Source organism: Leopardus geoffroyi, chromosome C2, assembly GCF_018350155.1.
Source record: "Leopardus geoffroyi isolate Oge1 chromosome C2, O.geoffroyi_Oge1_pat1.0, whole genome shotgun sequence".
Classification (NCBI taxonomy): Eukaryota; Metazoa; Chordata; class Mammalia; order Carnivora; family Felidae; genus Leopardus; species Leopardus geoffroyi.
Window position 1 is genome coordinate 1,233,481 of NC_059333.1, and position 22,990 is coordinate 1,256,470.

Below are 22,990 nucleotides of genomic sequence, written 5' to 3' on the forward strand. Positions count from 1 at the left end.
CCACGCTGTGCCCTTGGCCTGAGCTGCCCCAGCAGCTCACAGCTGGGGACCGAGGCCCCACCTGGCACCTCCCCAAGTCAGTATGTTCCTTTGCCTCAGGGGGGGGTCTCCCTCCTGTTCTGACTGGGGTCAAAGAGGAAGGGGGCAGGGCCTTGTGCGAGGTGGGGAGGGGCAAGAGAAAGTCTGGGCACCAGGTTTTGTTTTAAACTTTTTAAAAAATACACTCTTTGGTTTCCTTTTATTTCTTGGGGGTTACATGAAACGTGAACCACAGAACCATACAGGAGAGTGCCAGCCAGGTCCCACCCTGGGGGCGGGCAGGGGCAGACACTCCTTAAGGGCGGCTTCCCCGCTCCCCTGCTGCTGGCCTCCCGGCCTGGCCTTCTGACTGTCCATCTGCCTGTCTGAGCCGGCAGAGCCCCTACTTGGAGGAGGAGCTCATGAAGCTGTTCTCGATGCAGAGCACGATGAAGGCGTTGCGGCAGCTCGCGGCTTTCTGCGCCAGCAGCCTGCCCGCCAGCAGCGAGGAGGCCTGGCCAGCCGCCGCCGCGTCCTCTGTCCGCCACGTCTCGCAGTAGCTGTCGGTCAGACGGCGCCCGCTGGGGTCCGAGCCGTGCCACACGCTCTTCTGAGGCCTGCGGGAGGCAGCAGCCATCAGCCGCAGGCCCGAGCCCTGACCCCCGGGATCTGGACCACTCCGGGCAGGGAAGGGTGTTTCCCAAAGGCCCCAGGGCCCAAGGTGCGGCTGCCTGTGGGGCCGTCCCTGGGGGCTCCACCTCCCAGAACACACCCCCTGCGGCCTCTGCTGGGGAGCCTACCAGGCAGGATGCTGCAGGACGTCTCTGCCGTCGAAAGAGAAGATGCGGGCCCCGGGCTTCAGCTGGCCCTCGGAGCCGGAGAACAAGGCCTCCCAGCTGGGAAACAGCACCTCGTCCTGGGGAGGGCGGTGTCACAGGGCTCACTCCCGCCCCAGGGATCCCCTGCCGCGGGGCCTCCACCCCCAGGTCTGCGGTGAGGCCACTGCTTCTGGCCCCGAGGCGGCGCTGGTGCTCCCCGGCTCCCAGGAAGCACTTGGCGGTGGGAGAGAGGCATGGGGACCGCCCCAGAGACGGTTCCCAGCCCCGGCTCGGAGACGGCTGCGTGTGAGGGCCCGGCCCTGCCTCCTGCCCCTGAAGGCGCCCCGTGAGATGGGGTGGCTGCGGGGGGTTGGGGACCCCGCCGGACCCCCGCCCCTTGCCCCACGCGGGAGCCCTCACGCACCCGGAGGTTGACGATGGGCACGCCCGTGCGGTCAGCGCGGCGCACGATGCTGTAGAGGTCCTGCAGCCGCGAGGACAGGAAGGCGCGGAAAGTGCCCGCCAGCCCCACGGCGCGCGCCTGCTGAAAGCACTGGAAGTCCGCGCCCCGGATGCCGCGCATGCCGCCCGGCTGGGGGCTGTTGAGTGCGACCAGGTGGAGCTGTGGAGGGGCCGCGGGGGTCAGCCACCAGCCCCGGGCCGGCCGAGGGGCTGAGCGTGCAGAGAGCCCGCGTGACCGGCCCCGGGGGCCCCAAGAGGACCAGCCCAGCCCCTCGGCCTAGGGCAGCAGGGACCGCGGTGGGCTGGGGGCCAGGGGGTCCAGAGTGGCCGCCGTCAGGCCCCCACCCCTGCCCGCCTCTTCGGGCTCTCCCGCTTCTCGAAGGCCCAGAGAGCCCTCCCATCCCGGCAGCCCTGGGAGTCCGTGTGAGCCGAGGGGCTGGTGGGTCACTCACCACGGGCTGGAAGTCCTGGTGGGTGTGGGTGCGGGCGGGCCCGCCGGTGGGGCGAGCCGGCTGGACGTGCAGGTAGGGGCCGTGGTGGGGGGCGCCAGGGTAGGGCCGGGGGTCCGGCAGGCGCGGGGGGCCGGCCAGGATGTCATCCGCCCGCCAGGGCCGCGCCGTGGAGTGGGTGAGCTCCCGCCGGGGGTACGGGTTGCCCTCGTGCAGCTGCACCAGCGGGGGCTGTAGGGCGGCCACCTCGTTGTCCTGCAGACGCAGAGGCAGGGGCGCCGTGGGCGGGGGCTCTGCCCTCCTGTCCGGGTGGCCCTCTCCTCCTGCACCTGCGGCTTGTGCTCTCGTAAGCTGGAGGGGGCGCCCTGCCGGCCTGACGTGCAAAGTGGGTGGCTGGCCCTGCGCTCAGGCACCCCGCCCCGCTCAGGACCACATTCCCTGACCTTCCAGCCCCCCTCACTGCCACCCAGACACCCAAGTTCTCCGCTCCTTATGCCCCGTGCGCCCACCTCAGGTGATCTGCACCGACCCCCCCTTCCCAACTGTCCTCCCCCAGCGCCCAGTGCCTCTGAGACACCACGTGCTCTGTGACTAGGCACCTTTACCTAAGACGATAAAACAGGTTGTCTATCGTCTGTCATCTTTACCACCTTTCCCCCAGCCCGCGAGCTCCGCGAGGCAGGGGCCTCGTGTGTCCCTCCCTGTCTAAAACAGTGCCTGGCCCGAGACCATACTGAATGAAGGAAGGAAGGAACGGGCGAGGGAGGACTCCCTGGGCTCCGTGAGTGGGCGGACTCACCGGGAGCCCAGGACACACACTACCTAACGCAGCCTCGGTCCCGGGCCCTTTAAGAAATCCTGGCTTAGAAGAGCCGCAGCAGTGGGAAACCTAAGTATGTGGGCTCCTCCATCCCCCGGGCCCCGCGCTCGGAGAGGGGTGGGCAGCGTGGCCCGAAGGGAGGTGGCCTCGTGGTCTGCACACCACCTCCCACGCCCAGCCCCCAGAGCCCCAGGCGTGCCGGGGACGCGAGGCCGTGCTCGGCCTGCCACCGTCGATCCCCGGCCAGACGCCCCCCGGGCTCCAAGCCCTGAACTCGGCTGCGTCCTTACCGTCCCACGTGGGAGGGGTGTCCGCGCCTCCAGCTGAAAGAAAACGCAGGGGTCACCCCAGCAACCCTGACGCCTGGCACCCCCGCCCCGCCCCAGCGGAAGCTGGCACGGCTACACCCTGGTGCCTGTGCCATCAGCGGGCGCACAGCACCTCACGTGCATCGGCTGTAAGAAGTGGGAGTCACTTCTCTGTAAACCCCAAACTGCTCGGAAGGCCCCGAGTTAAAAAATAAAGAAACGTGAGGAGGGAGCACGGTCACTGCATGAGGCGCTCACCCCACAGGACAACCGAGACCGAGGCTCAGGCTCGCTGTGGGGGGCCCCCTTCCCCGCCACATGCTCTCCTGAACCCCAAGCAAGCTCGAGAAGGTCTCCCGCCCCTCCCCCGTGCAGGTAACTCACCAGGACCTTCCGGAACCCATTCCGGACCCGGACGTACAGCTCCTCTGTCTCAGCCACAAAGATGAGCCAGCCTTCCGGAACCTCCGGCACCTTGTCCAGCATGGTCTGGTACGTGGCCCAGATCCTTACCTGCTGGAAGCCCGACCCAGTGGGTGCCCTCGCACACAGGCAGCGTCTGGGCTCATGGGGGGTGGGGGGAGGACACTTCCGGATGAGGGACAGTCCTGAAGGCTTAAGTGTGTTCCTTTCTCGATCAGGCTGTTCCCTGAGAATGCTCTGTGGCACCGGGACGGTGAGGCCACCCTCGGGGAGGGCTGGATGCCAAGTGCCCACGTGCCCGGTGAGCCCTGCTGGGGACCCTTCTTAATGGCTGTCCTCCCTTGTCCTCCCCTGCCCACCCGAGTCCCACGGCCACCCCCAGGCTCCCCGTTTTCTGCTGTGCAAACCACATCTCAGGGCTGCCGTGCATCTGTGCACGGGGCAGGGCCAGGCCCGGTGCTGGGACCCTCCGGAGCAGGCCACCCACAGGTCTGCAGAGGGGAGGGCGGCCGGGCAGGCAACTGGGCAGCAAGCATCTGACTGGTAAGGAACACGGGGACCCTTACCCCTGAGGAGGTGCCCATGGTTCCAGGGGGTCCGGGGGGCCCAGGTGGGCCTGGGGGGCCGGGAACACTGATCGCTGTAAGAGAAGAGCCAGAGATGGGAACGCATGGCCCTGGCTGGACGAGGCCGGAGACCAGGTACCCGCCCCTGCTTGACTTACTCTGCCTGTAAGGGCCGGGGAAGGAAGGGGGCCCCGGGGGCCCGGGGGGGCCGGGGGGGCCAGGAGGCCCCTGACGCCCCTCATGGCCGATGCCAGGGGGCCCCTGAGGTCCAGGTGGGCCTGGCTGGCCCCGAATGCTCTCTCCCTTGGGACCCTAGGGGAGACAACAGAACATGTGGCAGAGGCCCTGCGGGGAGCCCCCTGCCTGCCCCCACGATGGCCGGGGAAACCTGGCCTCCCACACGGTGTGCTCTGTGCTGGGAAGGGATCCCAGAACACGGACCAGAGCACACCCTGGACAGAGGTTCGGTCCCCCGAAGGCCCTCGTTCCCCCTCCATCCCTCAGGCAGAAGCTGGGGCCTGTGCCCCCTGGAATCTTTTAGGGCAGGTGGTTTCCCTGAGGGAGGGCTGGGTGAGGGCCCCTATGCCCCCCATTCTCCCGGCTGGCTGGGGGGGGGGCCCAGGCCGTGACCCACCAGACCTGCCCCGTGTCCCCCCCTGCCAGGAGTGGGGGCAACCTTTTGGGCCTTGCAGGCATCCACAGCTGGGCTGGACCTGGCCCAGGACGTTGGGGACACGGGCTCTGGCTCGGGCCTGCAGGCAGCCAGGAGTCCAGACTTACCGGAATCCCAGGGTAGCCTGGCGGGCCGGGGGGGCCGGGCACACTGGAGCCGAAGAATCCGCCACCCCCGGGCTCACCCCGTTCGCCCTTCTGCCCCGGGTCTCCTCTATCACCCTTCTCCCCCTGTGGATGGAAATGCCGGTCTGAGACAGCCCGGCTCCCGCTGCTGACCTGGGAGGGGCAGGCTGACCCGCGGAAGCCCCGAGTGGGCAGGGTGAGGCAGCCGGAAGCTTCTGGAGCCCAGGAGGTCCGGCACACCCTGCGGGACAGGACTTGTCTCCCCACCTTCTGAGCCGCCAAGGAACCCAGCCAGGGTGGGACAGGCGACGGGGACGCGGGTGACACCCACCTTCATTTCAGCCTCCAGCTGGAGGAGGTCGAGCGGGAACTGCCCTGTAGGAGAGATGGGGCGCCAAGGTGAGTGTCTCGGCAGCGCCATGCCCCCACCTACAGCTGCCTTTGTTGCCTTCTAGAACGTCTGTTTCTGGGGGGCCCCCTGCAGTTTTGTTACACTTTTAATGGCGGCCCCGGAATGTTTTAGGGGTGCAGCAGCAGGACCGGACAGTAAGGCTGGTTCACACCCCTGGCCTCACTGGTGGGGACACAGGAAGACGCGCGTCACCTCGTGACGGGAGTTCCAGGACGCGTCTGGCGGCTCAGACGGTTCCCCGTGACGCCCGCCTGCCTCCGGCGGCCACAGGTCTGACCTCCTTTTGTAATGGCACCTTTTTAGAATTTCTTTTTGTTTATTACCAGTTGATTTTTGAGAATTGCCCCTGTGACCTTGGTAAGTCTACCTATTAATTGCAACGGTATGTTCTTTTGGGTGGTTGGTGTTCCCAAACCCGTCTGTACAAATGGCAGGTATTTCTTCCTTCGCAACCCTCCCCACCCTCCCGGGGCAGCGGCCACCACCCTGAGCACCAGCCACCCTGCAGCCCTAGCGAGGGTGGAGGCGGAGCAGCCCTTTGCCCCTCGCTCGCTCGCTCGCTCGCTCGCAGGGCTCCCTCCTTTCTCGGTCCTGCAGGGGGCGTGCCAGGATTAGCGGTCTTTCCAAAAACTACCTTGACTTGCAAATGGTTGTTCCCTCAGCTCTGAGCTGTACCATTTCTTCCCTTTTCTTTGCTTCTCTATGTTAATTTTACTGTATTTTTTAACATAATTTCTTGCCAAGTTGACTAACATACAGCGTGCACGGTGCGCTCCTGGTTTTGGGGGTACATTCCCGTGACTCATCGCTTCGTACAACCCAGGGCTCATCCCAAACGGTGCCCTCCTCAGTGCCCATCTCTTTTGTTAAAGGTAAACTTGCCATTTGTTTTCTGACTTCTTGAGCTGAGTGCTGAGAAACGTGTCCCGCTTGAGGCTGTGAGTTCCTGAACAGTTAACAGGACCCGTGGCCTGGGGCCCAGCTGGGCCGGCCGATGGGTGCGTGGCCCCCGTCTGGGGGGGTCCTGCTGCCGCGGAGCCGCTGCGGCCACGGACTCGGCCGGGGCCTCACCACCTTCCACCTGCCGGTTGTGAGTGGTTCCTCCTTATCTGGAAGGGAAGTGCGCTGCTCTGGGGCCATCTTCCAGGCGTGTCTGTGACGCGGACTTCCTGCTCGCTTTCTGCCAGGCGAGGGCCCGTGTGGTGAAGACAGGGTCCCCGTGTTGCTGCCAGGGCCCCAGGGCCCCAGGGCCAGGTCGGGAACCCCGTCTCCTGCCTGAGCTGTGCTTTGTGAGCTGGTGGCGTCACTTCCTGAGAGCCGGCCACACCCCCACGAGGACGGATCTGTGTCGTCCTTCTCCTGTCGGTTGCTGCTCTTTAGGTCTTGAAGCTACGTTGTTAGAGGCACAGGATTTGGAATTGCTGTATTTTTCTGGTGGGTTTACTCCTTTTTCATAATGGACTTCTTTTTTTCGAGTTTCTGGCAATGTTTCCTGCCTCAAGGTACACTCGTCTGGTTTCTCACACACAAACAGATATTTGTACACACACACACACACACAGGTGCATTCACAGACGCATGTAGACACACACTCATGCAAAGGTGCACATTCACACACAGGTGCACATGTGCACACACACAGGTACATTCACAGATGCACGCAGGTGCACACACACACAGGTGCATTCACAGATACACAGGCACACAAAGGCACACATATACATAGGTACATGTATGTGCACAGGTGCACTCACACGTGCACACACAAGAACACGGGCACGCTCACACATACAGGTGCACATGAGCACACAAGCACACAGGTGCACTCACAGATGCACACACGCGCACACAGGGGCATGCACACACACGGGTGCACACACAGGTCCATTCATAGATGCGGACACATGCACACGGGAGCACACACAGGCGCACATTCAGACACAGGTGCACACACACAGGCTTGGTTTGCCTGCCCCTGTCCCGCATTCAGCTTGTGTGGGTGTCTGTCCTCACATTTGCAGTGTCCCTCGTAAGCAGCATATGGTTTTGTTTTTATCCAACTGCCGACGTTTACCTTTAACGGAGTATTCAGTGGGTTCCCATTCAGTGTGCTTACGGACAGATGTCAGTTGGAACCAACTATGTTAAATGTGCCTGGTTCCATCTGCTCTGTGCTCCCTTTTCTCTCCTTTCGTGTCGTCTTCAGGGTCCGGTAATTTTGGTGTCATCCTCGCCGGGCATGCTTAGTTGCGTGGTCCTGGCCCGTCGTCGGCTCCACCCCCGGAAGCGGCGAGGTATGTCCCCGCTTTGACCACGCTGAACGAGGGCCGCGGTTCGCTCCTGGGGGTCTCCCCTCCAGCGTCGCCTCCTTCTCGAAGGGCCCTTGCCATCTGTCCCGTCCCATCAGGGCGGGTCCTCCGATGGCCTCGCTTGGAAGGGGGTTTCTGCTGACGCACACAGGCCATCTTTACGTTGTCCTGAGGCCTCTTCTCTGGCGTCTGTCTTCCGTGCGGAGGAGTGAGGTCCTGTTGGTCGGTGGAGCGAAGGGCTCCTTCGGCCTCAGAAAACCCTTCGCCGTGACGCCTCCCGGTGCCCTCCCGCCGGCGCCCCCGCCCCTGCCCCGGCCCGCGGCCTCCACACAGACCTCTCTCGCTCCCCTCCTGGTCTCGTCTGCCAAAACTCACGCGGCCTCCTCGGGTCCAGTGGCCGCGCCCCTCCATCCCAGAACGGAACCGGGTTCTTTCCAGGGTCCCGGCTCCCTGCACTCACCCCCACCTTCCCTTTGCTGGAGCACTGTCGTGATTCAAGCTCCCACCCTGGCTGGCTCTCCTGGGGGCCTGTCTCACCTCTGCTCTCCTGCCTGCATTCCGGTCCGTTCTGGCCATTTTGTTCACCTGCTCAGCCTAAATCGTAGGCCCGCGGTGAGCTCACCTTCCTCAGGGAGCGGCTTCTGCCTCTAGCAGTCCTCAGGGAAAACCCTGGGTCTCAGCCCCACCCGGCAGCCTGTCTCTGACCCCACCCTTGCTCTGGGCTGCAGCCCCTCACTGGGGGGGGGCCCCTGTCGGCCACCCTTTAGTTGTCACTGCCTGGGGCTGGGGGCCCCGGCCCTCTGGGCTTCTGTCCTGCTAGCCCCCAACAGCCACCCTGTCGTTTCCTTCTATTTCATTCAGCAGTGGAAGAATCTGGCAGGGTCGTCCCACCGTCCGTGGGAAGGAACCCGCGAGGTGCTAAGACTTCAGCCCCGGGGCGATCGGGCCAAGAGAGGACTCCACGCAGCCGCGGGAGGGGAGGGGCCGTCCCCCCACACGCTGGGTGCCGGGGGCCCAGCTCCGCCCTTCAGCCCCGCTGTCCTTGAAGCCCTGGGCCCTGAGGCTTTGGGCCAACTAGGGATCAAACCGCCACAGGTGCCGTTGGGCCCCATACGCCTGGAAGGGGTGTCCTTCCTCCAGGAGGGCACGGGTAACCACAGAGGACAGTGCCGGGGACCCACCCCAGCCCAGGGCCGCCTGGAGCACACTCACCGGGTGGTCCTGGTGGGCCCACTTCTCCTTTGTCACCCTTCGGTCCAGGAGGCCCCTGGTACCCTGGAGGGACAGAGACCCAGGAGTGCCCATCATCGAGCTGTGACAGGGCCCTTGGGCCATGCCCCTGTGCCCTGCTCACCCCCAGCCCTTGTGAGTGCTGCGTGCACTAGCCCGGACGGGGGAGGAGCACCACACGAGTTTGGGAGCCTTCAGAGCAAGAGCTTTTGTTGAGCAGAAGCACTCGGGGGTCCCACCCAAGGGGCTGCCCCTGGAGGCCACACCACTCCCGCGGGGCGGGCGCGGGCTGACAGAGCAGGCCCGGGCAGGGGGCAGATCTAAATTCCGCACGCAAGTGGGTGTCTACTCAGTGTCCGGGGCTGTCCCCCAACGAGGCTGCCAGGACGGCTGTGCTGGGATGACCCGGGAGGCCCCGCGAGGGGCCCGTGATCACTCTGGAGCAGGGGACATGGGCTGATGAGGCATTCCTGCTTCCCCTGGAGCCCAGGCTCACAGGACGAAGTCCTGCGGCATCCAGCATCCCCAAGAGAAGCCACCGCCCCAGCCACCGCGAAGCCCCAGGGGCCCTCACCTGGCAATCCTGGAGGTCCAGGGCGGCCAGACTCCATGAAGGCCTGCAAAGAAGCTGGCCGGTGAGGCGAGGGGCTCTGCGGATTGAGGGCAGCACCCCCCAGCGGTCTCTGAGCCCGGAGCCCCAGCCCTCTGTGAGGCCACACAGACACCGGTCCCCCGTAGGAGCATGGGGAGGGGGAGGAGACGGGGGTTTGGAATCAAGAGCCCTGATCGTGATATGACCTGCCCCTTCGGAGTCCCTTCATGTGGCTGAACCTTGTAAAACAGGGGTGTCTGCCCCCCAGGACCACACGGCTCAAGGTTCAGGCTCCCAGATGCAGAGAGCCCTCACTTCCCCAGGTGGGGTTTGTTTTCTAATGGAGTACTGGCCAGCCCCCTGCCAGAAATTGGGGTGTCCCCTCCCTGGGAGAGGCTGACCCCTCCAGGGGGTGGCTGGTGGATAGGGCCTGTGAGGAGGGGAGTGGGGGTACTTACGTTGCTGTCATAGACGGGAGTCCCGGGAGGGCCTGGGGGTCCTGGAGGCCCCGGGGGACCAGGTGGGCCCTGCATGGGGAGGACAGAACACGAGGTCAGTCACGTTCACAGCCAGGCCGTGGATGTGACCAGGGCAGCAGATGTGAGGGGGAATATTTCACTAAATACGTCACTAAAATCAGAAAACTGAACGTGTGTGACAGCATATAATCAGGAAGCATCCAGTTTGGTTGTGGCTGTGGGGCCCCCAAGCACAGCTGCCCCTTTCAGAACGTGCCTGGGGGACGTGGAGAGGGCGACAGGACTGGCGGGGAGCACGGAGACTAACGCAGAGTCTGGGAGCTCATCTGTGTATTTCCACGTTCAAGGCAGAGCCCCAGGAGGCCCAGAGGCCAGCAGGCTGAGCCCATGTGTGAACTTTCATTTACTTATTCACAGAAAGAGAAGAGACAGCCACCCAGGCGGGGTGCAAAGCACTCATTCTGGCAGTGACCTGCTTACTGGACAAAGCACCAGCCTGTGTAACTCACGCTGCGTCAGGAGTGAGACCAGGGCCAGTGAGGTCGTGCAAACCTCAGGACCCGGCCCCGCCTGCCCTGCGGTCGCCTCCTTGCAGTGCCCCACTGAGGCCAAGGACAGAGGGACTGGAGGCAGCACAGAGGTGGGGTGTCGGGCCCCCAGAGGAGCCGCTGGAGGCGGAGCCCTGTCCCAGCAGACTCCGCGGGGCACACATGTGCCCTTAGGTCAGAACTGACTCGCCGTCCGCCCTTAGGTCAGAAGTGCGGAAAGGATCCCGGCGCCTGTCTTGCTTGTCGAGGCCCGCGACCCGTCTTTGTGTCACTACTTCAGATCGCCGCAAGATGTCACCTCCTGCCTCTTGATTTTTCACGAGGCAGCAGCCACATTTAGGCCACGGGAGGAAGGAGCCACGATGAAGAACCAGCAGTGATGGCAAAAGCAGAAAAGTGGGGACCGTCTGACACGCTGGCCTCGGGACCCCACGCCCCGGCCCAGGCCGTGGGAGCAAAGTCACCGAGTGTACCTGGCAGCTGGCTGGGTGCCCAGCCGCAGGATCGGGAACAGGTCCCGTGCCTGGAGGCCCCCTCTTAGGGAGAAACGGATAAAAACACCCAGGCTACCAACAAAAACCCTGCTCAGAAGCCGGTGAGGCACTGAGAGTCAGGCTGTGGTGCTGAGTGAGGGGCCCCACCGGGGGCAGGGGTCACGCCCGGGTCCCACGCGGCCGTGCCCTTCCAGAAGAGCCACTCGGGGCCCCTGTCCCCGCAGCTCAGCTGGAGTGTGCGCGCACATGTGTGGGGTCCTCGTGCCAGAGGACCGGCCCGGTGTGGTCACGGCGCAGGGCCCTCCACGCCCCTGGGTGTCCCAGCCACGCCGTCCGCCCCTTGGGGGACACTCACCCTCACACCAAAGCCGACGCTGGCATGTCCTGGCTCCCCTTTCTCGCCTTTCAATCCGTTCATCCCGGGGCGACCCTGGGGCAGGGCACAGGGGCGGTCACTGCCGGAGCTGGCTCACGCCAGCCTGGCCAGCTCTCGGTTCCCGCCCAGGGTCTCCTAGGGCGCCAGCCCCTCTGGCCCGAGCCGCCCACAAACGGGCTGGGCAGCCCTAGGCTTCGTCCTGGAGAAGCCGTCCCCAGGCGGGGTGGTCCCTGGGGGCAGGGCAGGGGGAGGAACTGTGGTCTGCGGCCCCCTAGGCCCCCAGGGGCCAGGCCCGAACGAGATCCTGGGTCCTTACCGGCCGCCCAGGGAAGCCAATCTCCCCTTTGTGCCCCGGCCGTCCATATGGACCCTGCAGGAAGGAGGAGCGCCTTTCAGGAGAGCAGAGGCCGGCACCTGCGGTGGCCTCCCACCCGACACCTGCCTCCGTGTTCGCCAAGCACGCCGGGATGTACGCTCGGGCCACCACGCCCGCTCAGCGGCCAGGCCGTCACGGCACCTCGTGTTCTGTCACACCGCGCACGCGTGTTCGCGGTGGGAGGCGTGCGCCTACTCACCGGCGGTCCTCGGAAGCCGGGCTCTCCCTGAACAGGAAACCAGAAGGCGCCGTCAGATGGCCGGCGGGGCAGTGCCCGAGGGGCTCCGACCGCGCCAGGGACGGAAGGAAACGGCAGAGGGAGCATGCTCTAGATGGGGGTTTTTGTCCCCAGGGAGCACGGACGAGGCCTGCCGTGGGGGCCCCCCCGACCTCGGGGCCGGCCTGAGTTCTCTGGGCCCTGAGATCCAAGGTCCCACTGCCCATCCCAGACAACCCTGGGAGACTTCAGGGCCCCTCCGGGCCTGTCCCCCACGGCCACTGAATCCGGGTCCAAGTCCTCCCCACACCCTCTTAGGGCCTGTCTGGGGGTGGGGGCGGAGGGAGGAGGGCCGGGACCCCTCCACGGTGGCAGCACCCAGAGGCAGAGGGGCAGCTGCATCCTCAGGGAGGGGCGTCTGCAGGTGAGGCCCCTGCCGAGTCCCCCTCCTCCAGAGCCCCCAGCCCCTCGGCAGGGCGGGCTCAGCTGACAGGCAGGGGACAACCAGGGGCCGGCTGGGTGGTGGCCAAGCCAGGCGTACGGGCTCTGACCCTCCCAGTGTGGCACTGAGAGAGGGACAGACAGGGAAGGGCACGGGGCCCAGGCTACAGAAGTTTCCAGAGCCCTCTCAGGACCGCCCCCTCCCCCCCCCCCCCCAGCCCCCGGCCTGGACAAAGGTGAGCAATCCCAGGCACCGGGCTCACCTTGGCTCCTTTCTGGGCAGGGCCCAGCGTGCCGCCATCGGGGCTGAAGACTGGGCCCGGCTCGCCCTTCTCGCCCTGGAACAGCGGGGGTGACGGCATGAGGCCGGCTCTGGGGAAGAGAGGGCCCTCGACTCCCACAGTAAAGCCCCAACTCGGGGCGTGAACACCAACCCCGGAGCAGGTGCATGGTGAGCGGGGTCCTCCCCTCCCTGGGCTCTGCCGTGGGGTGGTCTCCGCGGGGCCTCCATGGGTCACAGTGAGGCGACCGTGAAGAGAACCCGCGTCAGACTCGGTCAGGGCTCTCGTGTCCCCATCGCCCCCCCAGGGTCACAGAGCAGATGGTGCCTGAGCCTCTCACCTTGGGTCCCGGGGGGCCCCGCTGGCCTTTGGAGCCCAGATCTCCCTTTGGCCCGGCCGGTCCCTATGAGGAGACAGGAATGAGGGCCACGCGAGGGACCCTGTCCCGCTGCGGCCGCCTGGGCACACCTGCCTCCTCGTCCTGACCCACACCCCGAGACCCCGCCCTGGTCCCCGGGGGCTTCTGCGCAGGAGCCTGAAGGTTCCTCGGCTCTGCGGGCGCCCTCCGGCACTGGGCTCACCAGGGGCTCGGGGCCGGTGTGAGGAGGGCCGAGGGGCGACTTACAGGAAAGCCCGCGTACCCCGGCCGGCCCTGCGGAAGAGAGGGGCCGCGTCAGCTCGGGGCGGGCGCGGAGCCGGCTGTGGCTCCCCCCTGGGACGGCCTGCACATACCTCAGGTCCCGGCACGCCTGCCGCCACCGCTCTCTGTCCACGGGCCGGCAGAAACACAGGCCGGAGGAGGAAAAGGGAAGACACGTTAGAGTTAAAGCCCAGCTCGCCTCACAGGCCCAAGGAAACAGCACAGCAATTAATGCCCAAGAAAAACTGCTTTCACTCGCCGTCCTGGCTTTGGCCTCAGGTCCCTCAGATCAGGCACTGGAGAAGCTTCCAGAGACCCCGGGGCCAGAGCGGACTGCCGGCATCTGGGAACCCAGGGGGTTCTGATGGGGCAGCTCAGAGGCTGAGGACACGAGGGTCTCAGTGGGAGAGGCCTTGCTCCATTTAGATTTTCTGCTACAGAATTTCCATTTCTCTCCGGTCACCCGCTCCCATAACTTCTTTCTCATTCAAATAATTTAAAAGTGTCACCATAATGAGACACCATCGCTGGTCCAGAATAGAACCAAGTGGAAACCCTGGAGTCTTTAGGGGGCACCCGAGGTGGGGGGGAGCCGATGTGGGGTCAGGGACCGGGCTGGCACCCGCCGTGGCCAGTGCCGGGGGGAGGGCCGGGCACAGCGCCTGCCCACCCACGCAGTGTTCTTACGTCCTGCTCCGACACGTAGACGACAGGTCCTGGGGGCCCGGGGGGTCCGGGGAGGCCAGGCTGCCCCACTCCATCCCTCCCTGGGTCACCCTGGAAGAGAAAGCCGGTGTCTGACTCTCAGATGGCTCGCGGGGGCCTCCAGATTGTCCGGGCGGCCCTGGAAGGGACCCCAAGCCCACCCGGGGCTCGGAAGGGGTTCCTGGCGCCCACAGGGTGTGAGGAGGCGCCTGGGCTGGGGACGGCAGTGCTGAGGGCCCCACCTCCCGGCAGGGCAGGCTCCGAGCCAGCACCCCTCAAGGCTTGGCCACGCACCTGCCCGGCCCGCAGACCCCGAGCCCCACTCACTTTCTCTCCCTGGGTCCCTTTTTCTCCTTTGGGTCCCTGCAAAGATGGAAACAGTTCATCTCAAACAGAGCCTGAGCCCCCTTCCTGGAGACCCCACATCACCAGCAGCGGCTCTGAATGGAGATGTAGAGAGTTCTTCCTGGGAAAGGGGGCTGAGCCAGGCAGGAAGCCCGGCGGGCAGCCTGGACCCCCGGCCCACGGCCCACGGAGCCGGGGTCTCTGAGCCCCGTGGGGTACAGAGCACTGGTCAGGACCCCGAGACCACACCGAGGTGTCAGCCTCATCAGCCGCTCGGGTGGTCCGCTCCCCCACCCCAAGCATTCCTAGTGGTCGTGCACCTGGGCTCCGGCTGTGCCCTCTCTGCCAGGGAGGCCGGGAAACCCGGGAGGTCCATCGGCTCCGACTTCTCCCTGCACCCGACACAGGAGGAGACGAGCGTCAGCCCACCGCCCAGCAAAGCCTGGCGTCCGGGGAGGTGAGCAGGCCGGGGCTTCTGTGGGTCACCAGCTCACGCCCCTGGCAGCAACTTGGCCCAGTCGGCCTCCAGCCTCCTTAGGAGCCTCAAGGGGCAGAGGGGGAGGGGACTATGGTTGGACAGACTCCTGTGGTTCCCAAGGTTTCCACCCTGGAGCCAGGAGGAAGCCTGTCCTGTGACCTGGGGCGGCGGGCAGGTGTCCTGGGGGTGGGTGTCCTCAGGACCGGCACGTCTTGCAGTTTGAGGAGTGGAGGCCGAGCCCGGACGGCACCAGGAAGAACCAGAGGGAGAGTGAGCCTGGGCCTGGCCTTGGAAGTCACCGCACGCGGGCCTCCCCCCGAGATACCGTGGTTCCAGGGGACCGGGGCCGTGCGGCTGAGGGGGCCCCTGCCTGCTCCTGACCGGGACGGGTCAAGATCACAGATTCTCTGACCCCGAGAAAAGGCTCTTTCTTACCTTGGCGCCTGGTGGTCCGGCTATTCCAGGGTCCCCCTAGAGCGGGTGAAGGGGCTCTGTGAGCGCGAGTGCGGCAGCCTGCCCCCACGGTGGTGGCGTCCGTGCTGCCTTCTCCTCCTCCAGGGCCAGCCCAGAGCGGAGGGTCCCAGGGACACCGGGCCAGCTGTGCAGGCAGCTAACACATGCAGCCTAGACTGTTCTGGAAGCTGCCCCATCAGTTTGCTCCAAGGAGCCCTCCACCAGACGACTTCATTTTAAGGAAGTGAGTGTGTCTTTCTAAAATACAATCTTCTACGACAACCCAAAGTTCTAAATCAAAGCAAAACACTCTAAAAGGAACATTCATCACAGGACCGTAACACATCGCCTGGTGGGCCCTGTGCGCCCTCGAACCCGTGTGTCTGTGGGAAGCGTGGCGTGCCCTCCCAGCCTGGCCACCCATGGGGAGGGGTGGGGGCTGGTGTCCTCCAGGGACAGGGTGGGACAGCAGAGCCAAGCAGGGAGGTGGGGGGAGTCCCGGGGCGCCCCACCCCCCGCCGCCCCAAAGCCTAGGAGGCGTGGCGGGGGCAGGTTCCTCTGTACCCCCGGGTTGGCAAGCCCCCTTCAGACGCATGAAGCCGGGGACCCTGCGGCTTTAGAAGGATGGGAGGAGTGCCCCCCAACACGGAAGCTCGGGGTGGGTGGTGCCTGACTGTTGCCCCGTGTTTCTCCGATCTCCCGCGGTGAACTCCTGCTACCCCCAGGCCCTGCTGAAACGGTAACTCCTAGTGGGGGGGCGGGGGGGTGCGCTCACTGACCTTGACCCCGGGCAGGCCTGGTGGTCCCTGTGGGGCAGAGAAGGAACAGAGCCTGAGCCCCCGAAGGGAAGGTCTTCCTCCTACAGGAGCCAGGACCCCCCTGGGCAGCCCAGGAGCAGGGGTCTGTCCTCAGCACCACCTTTACCCCTCAGGCAGCACACAGACCAGACGCGAGGGCAGGCGTGCCCGGTGCCTCCACAACCCGAATCTGCATCTTGTGTAACTGAAGCCTGCGTCCGAGCAGCCAGAATGCTGCCCTCCGGCCCGTACAGGGCCCTGGCTGGCTCGGCTTTGCTGCGACCCCCGGGGGTCTCCGTCACCTCCGAAGTCACGAAACAGCCCCGCTGATTCCTCCAGGGGTCAAGGGGCACTGGATCTGTGTACCCGGGTCCAGGGCCCTACAAGCGGGGACAGGACCCCGGGCCCGAGACCTCGCGGCCACCTCCCACCGGGTCCTCTCTGGTGCCCAGGCAGCTACCCGATGCGGCCAAAGGCTAGGATTTTTTAACACGTAAAAGGAAAAGCACGAAGTTAAACTAGCAAAGCCACTCTAGCTACTCAGGGAAATAGTTTCTGCCCAAGAGAAAATTCTCACTAACGCTGCCCAGAACGGAAACCTGTCCCCGCTGCTCACTCTCACCAGGCTGAGGGTCTGGGGCCGCGGCGGGCGCTGGCAGGAGGGTCCCCTGGGCATCCACCGGCCATGGCAGAGGCAGCGCCCCACCCCGGGACGTGTCCCCCACGTCTGGTTCAAGTCCTGGGCTCGCGGGGGTGTCGGCTGCTTCAGCCAAACCCAGTCCCCACTGGTGCAGACGTTAACAGCAGAACGAGGTGGGATTTCACAGGAAGGTACCCATGTTTACTTAGTTACGATTGCACTTAGGGCCAAAGTTTATTGCTTGCCCCAATTAGAGCCGTAACGAGAACTCAAGCCCTGCTATTTTCCAGAAAGATCCATCTTTTAGGGCTCATTCTGCCCCACGTCCATCTACCGGACCACCAACGGCACTTCCCCACGTGGACGGTCCACTCCCTTCCAGAAGGCCTCCAGGGTGGACAGTGCCCAGGCATCAGCGGCCTTGCTGGTCCCCACTGGCGGGCTGGTCCCAGGGGCATCCCCTGCCCCGCGCGCACCTCCCCCTGAGAGCGGATCAAGCTGGCAAAGGCAGTACCTGTGGCCCGCTGGCTCCGTGAGCAGTTGGCCAGAAGGGTCCCCCAGAGCCGTCCATGTCCTCCTGCGGGCAGCACACGAGGGGGACAGTTGGGTCTGCGTGTCTTACGGGAAGAGATCCCTCCCGGAGGCCAGCCGCTGGCCTGAGGGGGAGACTCAGCCACAGCTAAGCAGGGCGGGTTCCAAGGGCTGAGGTGGCCCTGGAATGGCCTGGAAGCGGCCATTCTTGGTCCTGGCATAAGAAGCGTCTGCCGGGTTGTGGGCACCCTGCTGGGGGGGGGGGCGCCCCGTTCAGCCCTCCTCTGAGTTTAGGGGATTTTATTTTTGGCCCGAGCACCAGCCAGGGGCCTGGCTGTCTCACGGTGTTGCTTGGAGCAGTCTTTCCCCAGCACGCACAGGACAGGGGCCCTGGCATGACCACCTGTGCAACTGGGTGGCTGCTCCCCCATTGCCCCCGGTTCCACCTTGTGGCACCGTCCAGGCGGGGCTCAGACACGGGGCTGGGGAGAGTGCTAGCCCGTGGGGGGCGCCCGGGGGGGCACGGGGCTGCAGACTCGGCTTTCTGGGGGACGGGAGCAACCAGTACTCACAAACCCCGCGGCAAGTCCTGGTCCTGGAGGCCCGGGGGGCCCGGGGGGCCCTGGTGGTCCAGCTGGTCCGGGGGCTCCTGCCAAGCCAGTCTCCCCAGGAGCGCCAGTGGGGCCAGGGTCCCCCTTGCTTCCCTGCACAGGTGGAGAGACAGAAGTCACTACTTTCGGCCACCAGGGTGTCCACTAAACCCCGAGACAGCCACTGCATGCCGTGCCCACCTGCTTTCCCTATGTGCTTTTTACAAATCTGGAAACCGGAGACAAACGGCATTGCACAAAGCAAACCCAATAGCCCCCGTTTTTCCTCTGACTCTAGGAAACGGTTTTATGCACTTTAAAAACGACACTACCGAGGGAGACCCACAGGCCCACGCACCGGAGATATTCCTTCCAGGTCTGGTGCAAGGGGAGCACAGAGCACGCTGCCCCCGGCGGCGGAGGAGGGGGTGGCGAGCTGTGGCAGGTGAGCGGGGGAGCCCCGAAGCAGCGATGGGGGAGCAGGAGGGCCCCTGAGAGCGACCGAGGGGGGCCCAAGGACTGAGGAAGCCCGAGGGTCCCGGATGCCAGCTTGTGAGCAGGGCAGGGAGGTGGGGACTTGACACAGGGAGGCCCCCGGGCAGAGGGCTGGGCTCTGTGCAGGCTCAGCCCGGAGGCCCGGATCACCACCTGGCCCAGCCCCACCCAAGGCCACCTAACCTCATCTGCAGAGGGAGGGACCACAGTCTCCTGCCTGTGAGGGGCACAGGCTCCCCTGGCCCACAGCAGGGCATATTACCCACGCACGCAAGCCCACCGGAAGGCCCCTGGCAGCGCTGACCCCGGCCTCTCCCCAGGGGGCCTCCCCGGCCAGTTCCACTGCCTCCTCCGGCCCCTCGAGTGGGCTGGGGTCCCCTCACCGCTTCCCACAGGCATCGGAGGCTGTCCTACGGGGGTTGGGCCCCGGCCCTCCGTGAGCTGCCCCTGAGGCTGGTGTTAACCCCTTTACGGTCTATTTAACGGATAGTCAGCAGTTTTGACTTCTTGTCACCCACTTTATCCACGTGCTCCTTTTAATAGAATTTTACATTTTACTTTCTGGGTTTTAATACTAGTGCCTTTTTATTATATTTAAACAACTCATCTAATGGTCACTCTTTGAAAGGCTTCTACGTAAATATTTGTGCCTAGAAAACTCCATCGGGGCTGATCTTTTGTATTTATTTTTTCCCAGTTTCCTACTCAGTTTACAACCAGGCTGTAGGATCTGGACCCCTCAGGCCAGCTCCTGACGGTTTTAAAGTTGAGTCTCAATAGCCAGTTTCCCACTCGGGGTCTCATTCCCACAGCAAGTCTGACCTCAGCTTCAATGCTGAATTTTCCTGCAGTTGTAGCCCCTCATTTCAGGCCTCCCAGAAGGCCCTCAGTGCCCCCACGCTCATGCGTGTGTGTGTGTGCGTGCATGTGTGCATGATGTGTGTGTGTGTGCACATGCATGCTCGTGTATGCATGTGCGTGTGTGTGCATATGCACATGTGCATACGTGTGTGCACATGCAGGTGTGCATGGTGTGTGCGTGTGTCCACTCACGTATGCATGTGCATGTATGCGTGCATGCACGTGCATGTGTGCATATGCATATGTGTGGGTATGTGTGCATGCACGTGTGCATATGCATATGTGTGCGTATATGTGTGCGTGTGCATATGTGCATGTGTGCTCCTATGCACACGCTCCTCTCTGAGCCCCACCCCATCCCTCAGAATCCGCATGACCTGTGTCCCAATCCCGTCCTCATCCTGGTCCTCCCTTCCGCCCCGCGGGGTTTGCCCAGCGCAGCCCCGGCCCACCAGCGGGCACTTCCCCTGGGGACCAGCCCCTTGACTTCCCGGGAAGTTTCCGGTGAGCGCCCGCCCACCCGGTGCAGCTGAGAAGGGGCCTCCCCGGACCCGCTTCCTCATGGGATCCCACGGGGCCCCAGCAGCACCCCAGCCCCCAGCAGCCCGGTCCCTCCCCATGAAGCCCCCCCCTCACTCCACGCTTTATCCGACAAGTTTTCACCGGGAGCTTGTATCCAAACACCAGGTCTCATTCCGCAGCGGCCAGAACTGGGTGGGAACCCTGGCCGGACCAAGGGGACGCCTCCCCAGGGCGGCTCCCACAGTGGACACCGGCTCCCTTGACCGTGGCCCAGCCCGCCCCGCACCCAGCTGCCCATCTCCACCCACCCCAGGTGCCTCCAGGGGCATCTCGTCTGTACCTTAGGTCCCGGGGCGCCCGCTTCACCCTGCAGGGGAGAGAGAACAATCGCTGAACCAGACCGCGTGCAGCCAGCGAGAGCAGAGCACACACTTGTGCTCATTCCGTCCTGACCCGAGAGGCCGCTGTTTTGCCAGCCACGCCGATCAACGCCTGGCTCTCCTCGCTCGTGTCTGGGCAGCCGGGATCCCGTGTGCCGCTCCCGGAAGACACGCGTCTGAAACCCTGAGTGTCTCCTGGCCCTGGCACAGCGAGGGCTGCTCCTGCCACCGCCCTGTGTCAGACCTGGACAGAGGCTCCCGGGGGGCTGGGAGTGGCCGGCACCCCCACGAGAGCCCCTCTGGCTCGGCTGCTCCCCCAGTGAGAGGCCCTGAGCACCCGGGGTTCACGGAAAACGCGCCTCCTCCGCTCAGCCCCGAGCAGCCTCTCACGGAAAGTATCCCACGGAGGACGGCCTCGAAACGCCTCCTGGTTCATTCACCATAAACGACGTGGAGCCACGGGCCCCGGTTGTAACCAGAATGAAAGCTTGGGATGCGGTTTCCAAATCAAGCGAAGTGTCCCCACGACCCCAAACACCTAGTCCAGCTGTCATCAGAAACACGGATCACAGAGTCCCGAATTTTTACACGCTTCTCAGCGAACTCCGGACGCCCCAGGCCCCAGGCTCTCAGACCCTGATGACTTAGGCGGACGGTGGATGGTGGCCGTGCACGGGATGACAGGGCCACCTGCCTCCCCGTGGCCACCTCTGTGGCACTTCTCGTGCGGAAGGCCGCCCGGCCGCATCCCCACACCCATCGCTCTCCGGCCGGCACGCGGCACCGGGTCAGGCCCGCACAGACTTCTGGGGAAGTGACTTACGGGGCTGCCTTTCTGGCCAGTCTTTCCTGGTCCCCCGTCTCTTCCTGGAGGACCTGGCGGTCCCTGGGGGAGAGAAAAGCAGAGTGTGGGGCCAGATGGAATTCAGCCGCTGAAAAAGACTCACGGGGCAGCGGATGATTATCCGGGTGTGCACGCGTCCCCAGGGTCGAGGACGCCGAGTGTCTCCCCTGACGGCTCACGGGAGAGCCTGCACACGGGCTACGGGGTGCAGCGGCTCCGCTCGGTTTCTACGTTTGTTCCCTTTTCGTTGAGTTGATCGAAGAGGGGAGGATGAGAAGGGCCCCCAGACCGTGAGTGAGGGGCTGGTCACTCGAACAGGGCCGGGCGCCATCCACGGGACGACGCCACGAGCGTGCGGATTGGGCCTCCGGAGCGCGTCGTCCGGCGAACACGTTCCGTGCACCCGGTTCACGTGGCGCAACTCTGATAGCGACACGTGTGGGAACCTCCAGGCCGCGGGGCCCCCCCGGCGTCGGGAGCGGGGGTGGCAGGGCTCTGAGCACCCCACGAGTGGTGAGTCCCAGACGCGGGCTCCTCACGGCCCCCGGGCCTGCAGGCAGGGCCCACTCCTGGAGACAGACTCTGGGAGGTCCACTGACCCGCCGGAGGCCCGGAGCTGAATGGCGCCGCAGGCATCACCCAGTGGGTTGGCCACTCAGGCTCCTCCCCGCCAGGGGCCCAGAGCCAGGAGCCGCCTCCCTGCGATGATCTGGGCAGCGGGGGTATGGGTGGGGACTGGTGTTCACCCCCCACCCCAGGCCAAGCCCGGAGGGGGTCAAGGGCAGGGAGGGGCAGGAGGCAGGCCTTACCGGGGCGCCAGGAAGCCCGGGGGCCCCGTCCCGCCCAGGCACTCCAGGAAGGCCTGCGGGGCCTGGGACGTCGGAGCTGTTCATCCCAAAGCGGCCTGGCTCTCCGGGCAGGCCTGGGACGCCGGGGGGCCCCGGGGGGCCGGGGAAACCTCTCGGGCCCTGGATACAGAGAAACGCAGGATGGTTGTGGCACGCGGCCCCCGCCGAGGGACGGCCCTGACCCCCACCCCCACTTGGGCACCACCACCACCACCACCACAGGGTCCACATGCCCAGGACACTCACTCGGAGACTCTCCAGGTCACCGCCGAACCCGGACCCCTCCATGTCAATGAAGGTCTGAAGGAAGGAGCCCACAGACATGTCACTGGGGGCCCAGGTCCTTCCACCCGGCCCTCCCCTCGCCCGAGGCCAGCGGGTGGGGGCTCGACCCGGCAGGATGCTCATCTCGAGCACTGCCCACAGCCCACGGCTGGGAGGTTTACGGCGAGAAGCCGTGAGCAGATAGTGGACGCGCCCGCTGAACGAAAGGAGGCGGAGCCCGGCAGGAGGACAGCCCTGTGGCCCCGACACCCTGTGGCCCAGCAGACAGGGCTGACTCCGGGCCTGGACACCCTCCCGGAAGGCCGGTCTGGGTCCGGAGAAGGAGGCGTCGGGAAGCCAAGCGAGGTGTGGAGGGTCCCTCCCGGGGCAGCAGGCGGCCCCCCTGCCGGAAGAGGCTGTGGCCGGGACTTACCAGCCTGTCGTGTCTGAAGGAGGGTCCTGGTGGCCCCGGAGGCCCTTGGGGTCCTGGGGGTCCTCTTGGCCCGACCCCAGGGTCCCCCTGGGGATGTAAGACACCAGTTACATCAGGGTGTACGGCCCTCACTGCGGTCAGGGAGCGTAACGCACAGAACGGAGACCCAGACAGCTGAGACTCTCACCTTCTCGCCCTTGGGGCCCATGTCTCCTGGGGTCCCGGGGAAGCCCTGTGGCCCAGGGTCACCCTGGAAGACAAAGACCATCATCCCGGTCAGGGAGAAGGCCCCTCTGTGCTGTCACCACCCGTCCCGCCCAAGACACATGGCCGGGGCAGACAGCCAAGCCATCGAGGGGTTGACAGAGGGCATCGTGCAGGACTCAAGGCAGACACTGCCCACTGGGGATCTGACCCGAGGGGCCACGTGGACCTTTCTACACAAATGTGACCTGCGACTTCCCATGGACATCCTCACCAGACACTGGCGCTCTGCCCCATACATGCCTGTGCTTGTCCCGTATGTATGTGTGCCTGCCCCGTACGTGTGTGTACCTGCCCTGTACGTGTGTGTGCCTGCCCCGTACGTGTGTACCTGTCCCACACACTCGTGTGCCCGCATTGGGTGCTGTGGACAGAGTGCCTGCACATTTGCCCCTGGTGGGCGCAGGAGGCTTCTGTGTGCTGGAATGTCCACGTTCACTGTGGGGCCTGTCAGATGACAGATTCCCGTGCGTTTGCCCAGAG

The 22,990-nt window shown here is 65.0% G+C and overlaps 1 protein-coding gene and 2 long non-coding RNA genes across 14 annotated transcripts in view; 2 read left to right on the forward strand and 1 right to left on the reverse strand.

Annotated features, from left to right (window-relative positions):
* Positions 1 to 219: 219 nt before the first annotated feature.
* The window catches only part of COL18A1 (collagen type XVIII alpha 1 chain), a 94,048-nt gene continuing 71,277 nt past the window's right edge, over positions 220 to 22,990 (reverse strand). For 4 of the 7 annotated variants that reach the window (XM_045501112.1, XM_045501114.1, XM_045501108.1 and 1 more), the window contains 33 exons: positions 22,431 to 22,493; positions 22,244 to 22,330; positions 21,793 to 21,846; positions 21,508 to 21,666; positions 20,678 to 20,740; positions 19,815 to 19,841; positions 17,579 to 17,710; positions 16,990 to 17,052; positions 15,818 to 15,844; positions 15,021 to 15,056; positions 14,428 to 14,499; positions 14,090 to 14,125; positions 13,745 to 13,834; positions 13,150 to 13,182; positions 13,043 to 13,069; positions 12,758 to 12,820; positions 12,400 to 12,474; positions 11,678 to 11,704; positions 11,419 to 11,472; positions 11,082 to 11,156; positions 9,664 to 9,732; positions 9,188 to 9,230; positions 8,596 to 8,658; positions 4,994 to 5,037; positions 4,645 to 4,767; positions 4,023 to 4,176; positions 3,865 to 3,938; positions 3,260 to 3,391; positions 2,858 to 2,890; positions 1,751 to 2,002; positions 1,261 to 1,458; positions 819 to 934; positions 220 to 635 (listed from right to left, as the gene is read on the reverse strand). In XM_045501112.1, coding sequence (XP_045357068.1) covers positions 422 to 635; positions 819 to 934; positions 1,261 to 1,458; positions 1,751 to 2,002; positions 2,858 to 2,890; positions 3,260 to 3,391; positions 3,865 to 3,938; positions 4,023 to 4,176; positions 4,645 to 4,767; positions 4,994 to 5,037; positions 8,596 to 8,658; positions 9,188 to 9,230; positions 9,664 to 9,732; positions 11,082 to 11,156; positions 11,419 to 11,472; positions 11,678 to 11,704; positions 12,400 to 12,474; positions 12,758 to 12,820; positions 13,043 to 13,069; positions 13,150 to 13,182; positions 13,745 to 13,834; positions 14,090 to 14,125; positions 14,428 to 14,499; positions 15,021 to 15,056; positions 15,818 to 15,844; positions 16,990 to 17,052; positions 17,579 to 17,710; positions 19,815 to 19,841; positions 20,678 to 20,740; positions 21,508 to 21,666; positions 21,793 to 21,846; positions 22,244 to 22,330; positions 22,431 to 22,493 — 2,778 coding nt within the window. In that variant the 3' untranslated portion in view covers positions 220 to 421. The remainder of the gene's footprint in view (positions 636 to 818; positions 935 to 1,260; positions 1,459 to 1,750; positions 2,003 to 2,857; positions 2,891 to 3,259; positions 3,392 to 3,864; positions 3,939 to 4,022; positions 4,177 to 4,644; positions 4,768 to 4,993; positions 5,038 to 8,595; positions 8,659 to 9,187; positions 9,231 to 9,663; positions 9,733 to 11,081; positions 11,157 to 11,418; positions 11,473 to 11,677; positions 11,705 to 12,399; positions 12,475 to 12,757; positions 12,821 to 13,042; positions 13,070 to 13,149; positions 13,183 to 13,744; positions 13,835 to 14,089; positions 14,126 to 14,427; positions 14,500 to 15,020; positions 15,057 to 15,817; positions 15,845 to 16,989; positions 17,053 to 17,578; positions 17,711 to 19,814; positions 19,842 to 20,677; positions 20,741 to 21,507; positions 21,667 to 21,792; positions 21,847 to 22,243; positions 22,331 to 22,430; positions 22,494 to 22,990) is intronic. The other 3 variants (XM_045501113.1, XM_045501109.1, XM_045501111.1) reach the window with 1 other exon arrangement.
* LOC123610460 lies at positions 4,767 to 10,841 on the forward strand. Of its 5 annotated transcripts, XR_006718138.1 has the most exons (6): positions 4,767 to 5,061; positions 5,186 to 5,344; positions 6,262 to 6,702; positions 7,019 to 7,663; positions 8,245 to 9,248; positions 9,474 to 10,841. It is a non-coding gene; the product is annotated as an uncharacterized LOC123610460 (long non-coding RNA). The 5 variants fall into 5 exon arrangements; XR_006718141.1 differs by lacking the exons at positions 4,767 to 5,061; positions 5,186 to 5,344 and having other exon boundaries at positions 5,930 to 6,702; positions 9,474 to 9,528; positions 10,102 to 10,841; XR_006718136.1 differs by lacking the exons at positions 4,767 to 5,061; positions 5,186 to 5,344 and having other exon boundaries at positions 5,930 to 6,702.
* On the forward strand, positions 12,468 to 19,602 carry LOC123610461. Of its 2 annotated transcripts, none has more exons than XR_006718142.1 (6): positions 12,468 to 12,587; positions 14,134 to 14,564; positions 15,144 to 15,282; positions 15,970 to 16,648; positions 17,895 to 18,041; positions 19,318 to 19,602. It is a non-coding gene; the product is annotated as an uncharacterized LOC123610461 (long non-coding RNA). The 2 variants fall into 2 exon arrangements; XR_006718143.1 differs by lacking the exon at positions 19,318 to 19,602 and adding an exon at positions 18,286 to 18,754.